The sequence below is a fragment of the Carassius gibelio genome, chromosome B18 (assembly GCF_023724105.1).
Source record: "Carassius gibelio isolate Cgi1373 ecotype wild population from Czech Republic chromosome B18, carGib1.2-hapl.c, whole genome shotgun sequence".
Lineage (NCBI taxonomy): Eukaryota > Metazoa > Chordata > Actinopteri > Cypriniformes > Cyprinidae > Carassius > Carassius gibelio.
The window spans coordinates 8,117,963-8,131,863 of record NC_068413.1 but is presented as its reverse complement, the minus strand read 5'-3'; the positions used below and the strand labels follow the sequence as shown (position 1 = coordinate 8,131,863).

The following is a 13,901-nucleotide window of genomic DNA, read 5'->3' as shown; positions in this document are numbered from 1 at the left end:
TGTAAAATTTAATTAAACCTCTTCTCATGGTTTTGATTTTTGGCTACATTTTATTTTAAGGTGTATTTAGTTATACAAGTACTGGGTAATATTTATTAGCTATATGTATTTACTATATGGTTAGGGTTAGGGTTACTTGCATGTAATTATGGATAATGAATTATTATAACAGTAAGTACATGTCATTTTTATGGTTATTTTAAGTATTAATGTGACTAACCTGCTTCTCCCCATCCGATGCTTTTCCTTCTTTTTGCTCATGCGCTCTTGACAACAGCAGACAATAAAGCAGACTGTCATGACAAGAATGACCACCCCACTCACAACAGACACCAGTAAAGCAATGCGAAGTCCCTGGTCATTTGGCCGAGGAATACCTAAACAAAACAGTGTTTATTTTCACAGAATTTGATGGCCAGTTACATATTCATAAAATCATATATTCACAAACATCCAATAGAAATGGACAAACTTTACATTGGAAACAATAATCAGGCATTTTTATAATATTTGGATAATAAGGATGATTTCTTTGAATAAACAGATGATTAAATGTCTGCCCTACTCTCACAGACTGGCAGGTTGCTGCTCCATCGAGGGACGCCTGCACGTAGGATGCATGTGATTTTCTCATGGCCAACCAGCTGGTAGCCCTCCTTACACCAGAACACAAGCATGGAGCCCACAGACACCCCTGTGCCGAGCTCCACGTAGTATGATCCCCGTCGTGGGGGAAGCACAGAAATACATACAAGTCCTGGAGGAACACATGGACACACATGTAGATAAATACAATCAGGCATTGAATATTTTATGATGTGTTAAACTGTGATTAAATAACACAATGACTCCTGACACAGCTTTTAAAATCCAATCAAATGCATCATCTGAGGAAACAATTGCTACTGTATCAGTTGCTTCCAGTTCCAACATTTTTTGCATATTATGTTAAAGATTTTTTTATTGCATGCATCTCACTGTCACAACTGCAGACATCTGTTTCCTTTTCTGTGAGACATCTCACGCATATTTGTATCCGGTGGTGAACCACAGCGAATTTTCATTGATGTGTACATACATATTTGTCTTCTATTTGCATAATGCTCTGAGATTAATGCTGCTTTGTATCTGTGCCTGCATGTCAGTGACTGTCTTCCCTGACTAGCTTCTTGCTCATCCAGGCTCACTGTCAAATCCCCCCAGTTCCTTCGAACTTTTGGAATAGCAACTGATTAAATAAAGATAAGGACCTTTATCAAATATTGATTATTCCACACAGTTCTCCTTTTATCAAGTACCTGTGAAAGTGCACTTAGGCTATCAGCTGACATGTCTGACTTATCTATCTATCTATCTATCTATCTATCTATCTATCTATCTATCTATCTATCTATCTATCTATCTATCTATCTATCTATCTATCTATCTATCTATCTATCTTTGTGCGGCATTCGGTAATGCAATATATCACGGTAATGAATATGCATGATGTTTTATAGTGGGCACTTCTAAATACTGTGAATAATTATACATTACAAATTATTCTGAATTTGGGATTCATTTTAAGAATACTTGTCCAATCAACTGGTAAAAATGCACAACACAGCTGTATGCTGCTAGAAAGAGTGTGCATTCTGATGTAAACAAGCAGCATGAGAAGCACATGGGGGAACACGTGAGAGACGCACTGAATGAAAGCACATTCACTCTCTGACAGCAGATGGCGCCAAACTGCAGAAAATGCCGTTACCCTGGAAACCCCATTAATAAAGCAGCTGCACTACTTTCTAAAATGTATTTAAATAGATTTAAACAGCCATTCAAATTTGTGGATTTGCTATGGTGTTCATCACAGTGCCCGATAGCTCAACACACTGCAATTTAAGAAAACACATGCAAATTGAAAAAACACCAGCAAATTAAATAAATATCTTCATCAATTTGACAACACAAGTGTTGCAAATTATCACAACACATGCATATAACGAAACGCGCTGCAAATCATCACAACACATGCATATAACGAAACGTGCTGCAAATCCATCACAACACATGCATATAACGAAACGTGCTGCAAATCCATCACAACACATGCATATAACGAAACACGCTGCAAATCCATCACAACACATGCATATAACGGAACACGCTGCAAATCCATCACAACACATGCATATAACGAAACGTGCTGCAAATCCATCACAACACATGCATATAACGGAACACGCTGCAAATCCATCACAACACATGCATATAACGAAACGCGCTGCAAAATCATCACAACACATGCATATAACGGAACACGCTGCAAATCCATCACAACACATGCATATAACGAAACGCGCTGCAAAATCATCACAACACATGCATATAACGGAACACGCTGCAAATCCATCACAACACATGCATATAACGAAACGCGCTGCAAAATCATCACAACACATGCATATAACGGAACACGCTGCAAATCCATCACAACACATGCATATAACGAAACGTGCTGCAAAATCATCACAACACATGCATATAACGGAACACGCTGCAAATCCATCACAACACATGCATATAACGAAAAGTGCTGCAAAATCATCACAACACATGCATATAACGAAACGTGCTGCAAATCCATCACAAAACATGCATATAACGAAACGTGCTGCAAATCCATCACAACACATGCATATAACGAAACGCGCTGCAAAATCATCACAACACATGCATATAACGGAACACGCTGCAAATCCATCACAACACATGCATATAACGAAACGTGCTGCAAAATCATCACAACACATGCATATAACGGAACACGCTGCAAATCCATCACAACACATGCATATAACGAAACGCGCTGCAAAATCATCACAACACATGCATATAACGGAACACGCTGCAAATCCATCACAACACATGCATATAACGAAACGTGCTGCAAAATCATCACAACACATGCATATAACGGAACACGCTGCAAATCCATCACAACACATGCATATAACGAAAAGTGCTGCAAAATCATCACAACACATGCATATAACGAAACGTGCTGCAAATCCATCACAAAACATGCATATAACGAAACGTGCTGCAAATCCATCACAACACATGCATATAACAGCGCATTTCGTTAAATGCAAGTGTTGTGAGGATTTGCAACACTTGTGTTGTCAAACTAATGAAGATGTTTTCTTCATTTTCTGGTGTTTTTTCGGTTTGCATGTGTTTTCTGAAGTTGCAGCGTATTGAGCTTTTTCGGCCACCGAATATTCATTTACATACTTAAAAAAAACAATTAATCTGGACTACAACATGCCCTAGATATTGTTTGAAGTGTTTTGATTAGTTATTGTTCGTTTGACATTTTACATTAGGGCTTCATTAGTTAACATTAGTTAATTCATTAGTTTATATAAACTCCCAATGAAAAATTCTTCTGAACATTCATCAATCTAGTCTTTCCAATATTTAATAACTAATTGTTAAAATCTAAAGTTGCAACTGTGTTATTTAATGAGCTAACATGAAGTAAGACTTGTTTTCTTTAACAAATGAATAACATCTGTAGCAAATGTAACTATTTCTCATTGTGAATGTTAATGCATTAATTAAGGTTAACTAATGAGGTCTTATATTGTAAAGCGATACCTGCTGGTCTTTATAGTTCTTTTGCACTTTAATCTGTGTAAAACCTTTAACTTTATATAGTTTTCTGTATTGCTTTATTGTATTTAAATATTCAGTTATTTGTTTTATAAGAAAAAAGTTATTAAACCTGTTATACTGTATTATGGATTATTATCATGATAATACCGTATACCATAATAAAATGCAACATAAAAAAAAAATTCTGTCTGTCTTTCTGTCTGTCTGTCTCTTTTTGTCTATCTGTCTGTCCGTCCGTCTGTCCATGTGTCACTGCAGTGTCTTCAGTTGTTTGCACCTGTGTTGTTGCTGCTGGGTGGATCTGTAGAGTCATTCAGAAGTTTTGGAGTGGTTGATTGTGCTTCAGTTGTTGCATCAGAAGTGGTCATGAGCAGAATGAAACTCACTGAGGCTGCTTGAATGTGGAGAAACCATGTTTTTTATTTGATTTTCATGCATATTAATAATCCATAGAATGTCAACATAAACATCACATTTTACCTGTATCACTGTTGCTGAAAAAATCTGTAGGTTCAGTCTGATGTTCTGGATTGATTGGTTGCTCATCAGTCGTTGAATCAAAGGTTGGCATGAGCAGATTGGGGCTCACGGAGGCTGCGTGAATATGAAGAAATCATATAATCAGTTCACACAAAACAAGATCTATCTATCTATCTATCTATCTATCTATCTATATCTATCTATCTATCTATCTATCTATCTATCTATCTATCTATCTATCTATCTATCTATCTATCTATCTATCTATCTATCTATCTATCTATCTATCTATCTATCTATCGTCATGTTCTCACCTGTGTTGTTGCTGGGTGGATCTGTAGGTTCAGTCGGATGCTCTGGATTGATTGGTTGTTCGTCAGTGCTTGGATCAGAGGTGGTCATGAGCAGATTGGGGATCACTGAGGCTGCGTGAGTGTGGGGAAACCACACAATCAGTCCACACACAACCCACATCACGGACCACGCTGATGTCATGATGAAAGTCCTCCAGGGGCCACGGGACAAGGATCAAAACAGCAGATTTTGTCCTGAGGTGATCACAATACCCCAAGTAGCATGCTCAACATTGCTGATTATAATCCATTCATAGTGCAACAAGAAGGAATCTTGCAAATAGCTCCTTTTCCTTGAGGTATCCAAGCTCATCCAAGCTTAGTACATCCAAGCTAATGCCCATAGCTCCTAGAAATGTCAGATTCTTCTCTGTTTCTCCTGCTGTATTAAGCGTGGGCTTCCCTGTGTATGTACACAGCATCTGCTCTGCCTGTCCGCTCACTGCTACTGTTATCCTACAGCATACAGTGAGGCAGTCAAGGCTCTTGCATAACATGAAGTGCACGTGTGTATGTAATTTTGTGCACTCTTAAATCCCTGATCTCATCTCTCCAGTAACTCGTGCACCCTCTCTCTCTCTCTCTCGCTCCCTCTTGGGACAGTCGAGGATGAATCAGGGCATGTGGCTGTGTGCATGTGAGCCTCTGTCCTATATCTGCAGAGAGAGGGGAAAACATCATATTATAAATTTATATAGTCAAATCAACATGCTGACTTATAATGCGTCACTATTTCTTGTGCACCCCAAAGCATAATAAACGTGTGTTTATCAACGTAGTATGTTGCAGCAGATGGTGTTTCTAGATGGCACGTGGACCTAACACCAGTATGAATTAATGAATTCTGTTCACTTGGATGAGCTCAGTGGGTTTCAATCTCAATGCAGAGAGCCTGTTAGACTGTGTGGGAGTGTAAGAAGGATGCTATTGGGAGGTTTCCTCACTGCACTGAAACCTTGGTAACAGTGTCAAGATTTATATACATCAGTATTTACTCTAACAAGTCCAGATATGATGCGTTCAGTGCCGGCACTTCTTCTTTTGTTTTGTTTGCCCATCTATGGTCTGTCTTCCTGTAGAATGCCTTATGAATGTTTGATGAATCACGGCGCAGTCACAGGATGGATGTGATCCCAGAAACACAATAAAATAACAACAGCTTTTTTCAGCTGCATTCAGTGAGTTTACATTTGAGATTTTTTGAGTATTGGAACACTGATTTGTTGTTAATGCAGTATGCTGTGTTCCTCACATGTTAGATGTCCTGATGCCACACTAGTCAATCAATGACTGGCGATGGATGTCAAAATAATTACTAAGCATCTGCCGTAGTAATCCTCTCAAGCTTTAAGATGCTTCCATGCATTAAAATGTTCGGTGAAAAGGATTCAAATCTTGTGAAGATGCTCTCAACCTTAAAGATGAATTTAATATGCACCCGCTCTATGCACTATATATATATATATATATATATATATATATATATATATATATATATATATATATATATATATATTGTCCATAGAGTGGGTGCATATTAAAATTATTATTATTTATTTATTTATTTTTAACGTAAAGTAGTCAGTTAGGTCAGTCAGTTGTGATGCTATGTGCCATGCACTGAATGGAAAGCATCTATTTATGAATATTAGCAGGGTAACAGTGGTGATATAAAAAAAAAAATAGCATAGATCCTGCCATATTTCCATTTATCCACAACTCATCTTCATATATAGTATTTGCATTCTCTGTATACGGTGCTATGGAGGTAGACTAAAATATGACATTTTCTGGGTCTATGCTAACTTGAGGTCTTTAAAAAATGACCTTTGTGAATCAAATCCATTATTATTATTATAATTATTTATTTTTTTATTATAATTTTTTTTAGTATCTCTGTTTCCACTGATAAACTACCTGCTCAACATTCTGTCAAGACTTAGGCTAATGCATATTTGTATAAATGCATTAATGCCACCTCTGAGCAGAGATATGAAGTATAAATTTGAAGCATATGAGAAGCGTAAATGTAGTAGTAGATATACAGTATAGTCATAAATATGGCGAATAAGGTAAAAAGTCACATGACTGAAACATAATACCTATGTATTTTAAACGTTTATTCAATATAAAAATACTTTTGAACAATATATTGTACTGAATGACTCGACAGCTTGATTGGAGGGAAAACGTAGCCTTTTTCTAATATATAATTTAAAAACAAATGTAGATGTGTTGTTAGATTTAAGATGAAGATAAAAATTGTATGATACTAGTGTTCTTGCTTGTGTCGCATTTTAGCCACGGACAAAAGACATTTCCCAGCAACCCGTGGGTAAGGAGGAAATACATTTCAACTTTCACTTTAGCTGCACACGCCCCTCACTAACCTACAGCGGCAACAGTTTGGAATTATTGATTGGAATGCGTTTATAGAGTCCAAAGAGCAAACAACGAATATTTTGGGCGACATTGGAGCGTAAGTTTTGCGTTATGAGTTTTAAAATTGCAGAAAAAATATCAACGCTTAAAATGTTGGAGAAAACAAAAAACAACAATCAAAACGCTGGTCAAAACATCTGCTTTCAGCTTCTAAATCGTGGCATGGTTTTCATAAATGCAATTACGTGCAACAGTTCTTAGTATTATGACGCCAACGTTGTGACAATTGTTTTGTGGATACGATATGGAATTTCGGCCATATTCTGTTTCAGTGCTGTCCTGGACGATTGTGTACATGGCCAGTGAATCCTGGTTGGAGTCTTCCCTGCGCCGTTCATCTAAACTTGGGCAGGAGGTGTTGGAAAAAGCAAAAAGACGGTCTGTAAGCTGCTCAAGACCAAGACCACGCGTGCTCGGCCACAATGAAAGGAACTCAGAGGTGTGTAGACTCAATTCGAATTGGTTTGATCACTAAATGAATAACGTCCATGACACAAATGCTTTAATTTGTCTTCCACCTGTGTTACAGAGAGACATTTTACATTCAAACTTAGACCATGCTTTTGCAAAAATAGTGGAGTACATGTCAGAAACTACCAGACAATGCAAGGTGAAAATGCTTTATTCATTTAATTTAACTGTGTTGAGATTTGAATGAGAAAAAAACAGCCTGTACTTCTTTAACAGAAGTTTTATGAGACTGTGCACCAGGCTCAGCCCAGTGAGCGAGAACACATCTGTCGCTACCATTCCCAGCAGATGTTGAGGACTGCAGACCAGAAACAGAATGCAAGTGGAGCCATCAAACAAGACGTAAGTACTGACCTTGACAAAATAAAATCATACTTTTTTGCCACTGTAGGGATTTTCACATTTGAAATTGATAATCATTTTAAACCCAGCATTTATCTAGCTTCACGTTTCACACTCCTCATAATTTACACGCTGTTAACAGTTAATCCTGGCTGGGTATTCGCATGCTGACATTTAACACTGTATATTCCTAAACCCTGTGTTAATATTCTTATTTGCATATTTGCAGTATCAGTGTCATTGTCATGTATTGGACGAATGCAGCATGCAACCTGTTTACATGAAGCCCTACATAGGCTGCTGCAACTTCAACCATAAAAACATTGTTAAAAAGTTGATTTTGAGCAGATAGGAACCATATTTACCCAGGAACAGATTTTATTCTATAAATCTACTTTTTAAAGTGGTTCATCTACATATTTTTTGAAGGGTTCATCAGAACCAGAGGATTTTCTTATTGAAGTGACTCCAGGCACCTATTCCATCACAGCAGCAATGCAGGACACGGAGCCACAGACGAAAACTGTCCGCATCAACGCTGGAGAAAGCATGAGCCTTACATTCAACCTCTGAACTGCACCTGTGTATTATATGGGTGAAATTCTGTGCCTTAATTGAGGACTTGCTCAAAATTTGCAACTAAAGCTAAATGCACTGACTTTGACTCTTCTTGGTATCCTTTTTTTTTATTATTCAGAAGTGTTACTGTTTAATACTCAGGAATCTTTATTCATTTTTTAATAGCAATCATGAATATATATTGAGCCATAGAAGCCATAATGAGATTCTGCAAGACAGAATATACATTTTTATTTTATTTTACTTTGTTTATTCTTTGAAGTTTTAATAAAGTTTTGCATGATTTTAACATAATAGTCTTTTGTATTTAATTAGTGCACCAACCATAGGATGTTTGATTTACAAACAAATACTATCTCTGAAAAAAAAAAAATACAAATCAGCAAAAGCTCACTGATGAAACTCATAACATAACAGTTCGCTTTTAGCTGATTGCTACAGCTAGAAGTGATGGCAATAACTTTTGTTCAGCTGATTCAAAATTTTCCCTCATATAAACTCCTCTTTTTGGTGAACAGGGAACCAGCTTAAATAAAGAGCTGTGATTGGTCGTCATAGAGTTATCTATAAAGCTCCCAGAATTCCCAGTGTCTCCAGGCCAAGAATGGCTGACATTTGTCGACCTGACTGATCTCCCTGAAATACCAAGAACACTCAGTAAGTCAGTACAAATTAAATCAATTTTCCTTATTTTGTAATATATTTTGTATTTTCTTACTTATTTCCCATATAGTTATTTAAGATTCTCATTTCATTATAGAGCAGTATTAACAACATAATTGTATTATTCATTGTAATATATTCAAATCCATTTCTGATACTAATATGTTCATGTTTAATAATTCCTGAATAATTATGTTCATAAAGAAATAAGCTATATTTTGTGTTGGATCAGTTACCTGTCTCATAAGTGCGCAGCAGGCACACCCACCTTAACGATTTAAATATATCGCTTATCCTGCCCCAAAAGACCGCAAACACTGCAGATAACACCTGAAGTAAAATTAATTTACACATGACATAACAATAATGCCAGTTTAGAACTTGATGAGCGATCCAGTCATATGTAGATCAGTGGTCAGGCACCAGCTGTTGAGTACGCGCTCAGACATTGCGGTGAAAATCAAAGTAAAAAAAACAAACGATATAAATAGTTCAGTTTCTTGCACATCAATGTAATGTCACAAGCCACAGGGTTTAATTTGGTTTTGTTTGTGTCTTTTCTTACATTATAAGATTGACAGACTGCAACGGTTTGAGTTAAAAAACTTGGTTTTTATTCTATTGAAGAAACAAAGTCACCTACATCTTGGATGCCCCAGGGATAAGCAGATAAATACCAAATTTTCATTTTTGGGTGAACTATCCCTTTAAGACCAAATGGTTCTAAACCATGTACTATGTACACTACTGTTCAAAAGTTTGTGTCTCTATGATTATAACTATTATAGATAAGGATTTTTGATGATTATGCTAAAATAAAGTAAAAACAGTAATATGGTGAAATAAGTAATAGTAATATGCTGTTTTCGGTGCTTAAAAACAATTCTATCTATATTGAAAACAGCTGCGTCGCTTAATATTTTAAAACTTTTTTTCAGGACTTTGATGAATAGAAAGTTAAAAAGAACAGCATTTATTTGAAATAGAAATATTTTGTAACATAAATGACTTTGCTGTAAATTGTAATAAATGGAACATATCTTTTCTGAATAAAAGTATTAATTACTTAAAAAAAAAAAATAATAATGACCCCAAACATTTTAACAGTAGTGTACATGCTAAAAAACTAAGTCAATTAAATTGTATTTTTCCATTTTGATGGCTATATTGTAAATATTTTGTCATTACCTGGTTGCTTGTGCTGTGGTTCGGCAGAACCCTTTTTCCAGTATCTCTAGGCTGGTATGATCGGCTCACCACTTCTGACCTTAAAGGCCTGTGTTTTCCAGCTGCAGTATCCTCCTCATTCTCATAGTCAGAGGCTGATGATGAGGATGATGATGAAAGCGCTTGTGTCTGTTGAGAGCTCTGTAGTTCTTTCTGTTGATGATAAACTTTCCTCTCCAGCTCATCTCTTCTTTGTTTATTCAGTAGTGGAGATGACATGAACACAGGCCAGCATCACCTCACTGAACAGTGGCATGGTGGAATGGAGGACAGACTGGGGTGGTCACATTGATGACATGGAAATTCCAAACAATTCATGGTGCTGCAGTGGGAAACCCTGGAGCAACATGGCCGGGATGAATAATGCCGGAGGTCTTTGATGATTTGTTCATAATGAGAGGCTGGAATCCATACTGCAAGCTGTTTGGGGACATGAATTGTCATCCCGTTCCAGAAGAGAACCTGGAGTCCCAAAAGACCTTCATCAACTGTAATGACACAACAGATCTGAGCCATTTCCCTAGATTTATAGAGTTATGCAAATCACTAATGTGCTGCTCAAAAGTATTGGTTCCAAATTTGTATATAAATCTTACTTTTAAGTGGATCTCTTAGCTCCATACCGGAAATGACCCTTCCAGGCACATATCGTCTCATGTCTGGCTCTCCTGGTTTGATACTGTGCCTGTGTGCACTGGCTAGACTAACCAAATCAGGCTGGCAAGTTGGCTGAACTGTGTCCATAAATGTAATTCCTTTAGGTCCAAACTTATCAAACTCCACCTTATAAAGATTTCCTCTGCACTAGATACAGACATAACATGTTTAAAATATTCAATATATTGTAATTATTTAAAAATTATCCTATACCTATCCAAGTCATTATATATTTCTTTAAGGAAATTAATAAATGTTTTCCCCCCGGAAAGGATACATTAAATGGATCAAATATGACAGTAAAGACATTAATGTTGCAAGGTTCATAATGTTACATGTATCACAGTTTCCACAAAAATTACTGCTTTCAACAATAATAATAACATTTGGTTTTTTTTAACCATTTCTGACTGATTTCTGAAGGATCATGTGACACTGAAGACTGGAATAATGGCTGCTGAAAATTCAGCTTTGCTATCACAGGAATAAATTATATTTTAATATATATTTATATTGCTGAAAATAAAAGACTTCTCATAGAAACGTAAAAAAAAAACTTATTCTATTGACTACTGGTGTTAATAATGATCTGAATATTTTCAGTACCTGATGTATGATTGTCCCCAGGTAGTTAAACCCATCTATCTCTCTCCTGGCTAACACACGGCAACCAGGAAAAAGCTCAGCACCTTGCATTACCCTTGCAGATACACATGATACTCTACTAAAAGGATTCGTAGAGGAACACCTGTAAATAAATAAATAAATATATTTTAATTTAATGTAATATATATATATATATATATATATATATATATATATATATATATATTACATTTACATTTATTCATTTAGCAGACGCTTTTATCCAAAAGCGACTTACAGATGAGCAATCAAAACAACAAAAAGAGTAATGATATATAAGTGCTATAACAAGTCTCAGTTAGGTTAACACAGTACACATAGCATGGGATTTTAACTAATATAATAAATAAAAAGAAAACAGATAGAATAAAAAAATAAAATAGAGCAAGCTAGTAAGAGGTCTTTACACACACACATACATATACAATTGCATAATAAATGAAAAGAAAATAGAATACAAAAAGATTAGAAAGGTAGTTAGATTTTTTAAAGAATAGAATTAGAATAGTGAATATATATATATATATATATATATATATATATATATATATATATATATATATATATTTCCCACAGTATAATTATTTATTTTATTTTATCTGTCTTTCACTCTTTCCGATTAAAAAATTAAAGAACATACCAGCTTGGTACAGAACAGACACAGCTTGTGCAGTTGCAGTATTGGACCTGATTGAAGTCCACTGAAGGCCATGGGGTCCTCTGAGTGTGATGGGTTTTGGAACAGGTCATCCGTTGAATGCAACAAACTGAGCTGTTTGACATTTAAAAACATTTTCTTTCAAAATAATAATAATCTGACTAACTAACAGAGGATAAACAGTTTATTTTACCTGGTCCACATTGCCAGCTGAGTTGAGCGTCATGACGTAACAGCTCCCTCTAGTGGTGGAAGTCATGCACTTCAAGAACTCTGATATGTCAGTGTTCACTGGAGTCTTGTCGGATATGTAAAATGTGTTCACAGGGCGTATCACCAGGGTTGAAAATGAAGCCAGACATTGTGGTGGGTTGTCCGGGAGACCACTGCTCACCAAATGGACTGACTGACAGGCAGGGTCAGAGAAAGCTAAGGCCAGTGCTGAGTGGAGGTCTCTGCCAGGACTTGTCTGTAATGTGTGGATCCAGCTCAAGGCTTCGACTACATCAGGAGTTCAGGGCATCATGTGAGACGACCATGGCGTAGACTAGTAAAATATAAATTGATTTTGAAATAAATAAATATACATATATTTTTTATTAAATAATTTAAACCTAGCCCTGCAATGGACTGGCAATCCATCCAGGATTTCCACGCAGTAAACAGTTTGAAAAATGGATGGATGTTTGGAAAACACTAGCCTTAGTATTCCTACTGAATTTGATATGAATTTGGGAAGTAATAAACACAATAAATTAAGACAAAAATAATTTATATTTTATTAATAAACCAAACAATAGCCTCATCAGTATTGAGACAATTATAGCCTGCATGGACAAATGCTACCTATTTTTTCAGAGTGATTTTACATTTGCGTTACCTTGTATGAAGAGCTGATAATGTTTAAAGAGTGAGTCTCTGAGTGAAGCTTTAGAAATCAAGGTTTGAATAATAAGATTCTTCACTTGTCTTAGAAAGCCATTCATTCCCACAGAGGAGTCCAAAACAAAGGTGACATTTCTGCCTTTGCCCAAGAACAAGGGAAGGACACTTTGGTTGCGAGACACCCGAGGACTTGATGACATTGTCAAGTCTGACAGAATAATCTGCAACACAATTGAATTTGCTCAGTTATAGTTGATTTAAAGACCAATCTGACTAGCTTCTGGTAACACAAATAGCTTTTTTTTCTTAATCTTTTTGATAAGCAAATGTAAGAATGGGAACACACACACACAAATATATATATATATATATATATACATATATCTCCATACCTCTCTAGAATCCTAGAACACACCTGAAAACTGCAGCAATTTTGTTCTGTAGTAAAGATCCACTGAACAATGATACCTGTTTCTACTGTTTACTGAGGTTACCATAGTGAGCCACTGACTAGCCTTAAACTATTAGTAAGTCATTGCACCCATCTAGTGGTGACAGAGAGCATTTGATGTGCACTTGGGAACAGGTTTTAAAAGGATAGTTCACCCAAAAATGAAAATTTGTCATACTTATTCACCCTCAAGAAATGTATTTATTTTGCTGAACACAAAAGAAGATATTTTGAATAATGTGGGTAACTCTGGTCAGACTATTTCTTTTCATACTATGGAAGTCAATGGGGACAAACAACTTTTTGGTTACACACATTCTTCAAAATATCTTCTTTTGTGTTCAGCAGAAGAAAGAAATTCATTCATGAATACAGAATTTTTAGG

General features: G+C 36.0%; 3 protein-coding genes across 7 annotated transcripts in view; 2 read left to right on the top strand and 1 right to left on the bottom strand.

Annotated features, from left to right (window-relative positions):
• Positions 1-130, top strand: part of LOC127977090 (zinc finger CCCH domain-containing protein 18-like) — a 5,478-nt gene extending 5,348 nt beyond the window's left edge. Inside the window, exon 6 of the mRNA XM_052581776.1 lies at positions 125-130. Within this exon, the coding sequence (XP_052437736.1) occupies positions 125-130 (6 nt within the window). The remainder of the gene's footprint in view (positions 1-124) is intronic.
• On the bottom strand, positions 89-5,068 carry LOC127977782 (sushi domain-containing protein 3-like). Of its 4 annotated transcripts, none has more exons than XM_052582910.1 (5): positions 4,458-5,066; positions 4,144-4,257; positions 3,941-4,054; positions 566-757; positions 90-377 (listed from the first exon to the last, which is right to left on the bottom strand). In XM_052582910.1, the coding sequence occupies exons 1-5, from the start codon at positions 4,636-4,638 to the stop codon at positions 133-135; spliced, it is 846 nt and encodes a 281-aa protein (XP_052438870.1). In that variant the 5' UTR covers positions 4,639-5,066; the 3' UTR covers positions 90-132. The 4 variants fall into 4 exon arrangements, with proteins under 4 accessions (XP_052438871.1, XP_052438870.1, XP_052438868.1 ...); XM_052582908.1 differs by having other exon boundaries at positions 96-377; positions 3,941-4,057; positions 4,458-5,058; XM_052582911.1 differs by lacking the exon at positions 3,941-4,054 and having other exon boundaries at positions 89-377; positions 4,458-5,068.
• Positions 5,069-6,817: 1,749 nt separating this feature from the next.
• akip1 (A kinase (PRKA) interacting protein 1) lies at positions 6,818-8,409 on the top strand. 2 transcript variants are annotated; one of them, XM_052582913.1, is made up of 5 exons: positions 6,818-6,975; positions 7,211-7,377; positions 7,468-7,548; positions 7,626-7,751; positions 8,181-8,409. In XM_052582913.1, the coding sequence occupies exons 2-5, from the start codon at positions 7,234-7,236 to the stop codon at positions 8,322-8,324; spliced, it is 495 nt and encodes a 164-aa protein (XP_052438873.1). In that variant the 5' UTR covers positions 6,818-6,975; positions 7,211-7,233; the 3' UTR covers positions 8,325-8,409. The 2 variants fall into 2 exon arrangements, with proteins under 2 accessions (XP_052438873.1, XP_052438875.1); XM_052582915.1 differs by lacking the exon at positions 8,181-8,409 and adding an exon at positions 7,981-8,136.
• Positions 8,410-13,901: the final 5,492 nt, after the last annotated feature.

What these genes read in the sequence shown, in the direction of transcription:
- akip1 (XM_052582913.1), top strand. Translation starts at nt 7,234, where the DNA reads ATGGCCAGTGAATCCTGGTTGGAGTCTTCCCTGCGCCGTTCATCTAAA. An exon ending in AAACTACCAGACAATGCAAG is followed by an intron (nt 7,549 to 7,625) that starts GTGAAAATGCTT and finishes CTTCTTTAACAG; the next exon opens with AAGTTTTATGAGACTGTGCA. An exon ending in GTGGAGCCATCAAACAAGAC is followed by an intron (nt 7,752 to 8,180) that starts GTAAGTACTGAC and finishes TATTTTTTGAAG; the next exon opens with GGTTCATCAGAACCAGAGGA.
- LOC127977782 (XM_052582908.1), bottom strand. Translation starts at nt 4,638, where the DNA reads ATGACATCAGCGTGGTCCGTGATGTGGGTTGTGTGTGGACTGATTGTG. An exon ending in TCCACCCAGCAACAACACAG is followed by an intron (nt 4,258 to 4,457) that starts GTGAGAACATGA and finishes ATATTCACGCAG; the next exon opens with CCTCCGTGAGCCCCAATCTG. An exon ending in ACCCAGCAGCAACAACACAG is followed by an intron (nt 758 to 3,940) that starts GTGCAAACAACT and finishes GTGTTCCTCCAG; the next exon opens with GACTTGTATGTATTTCTGTG.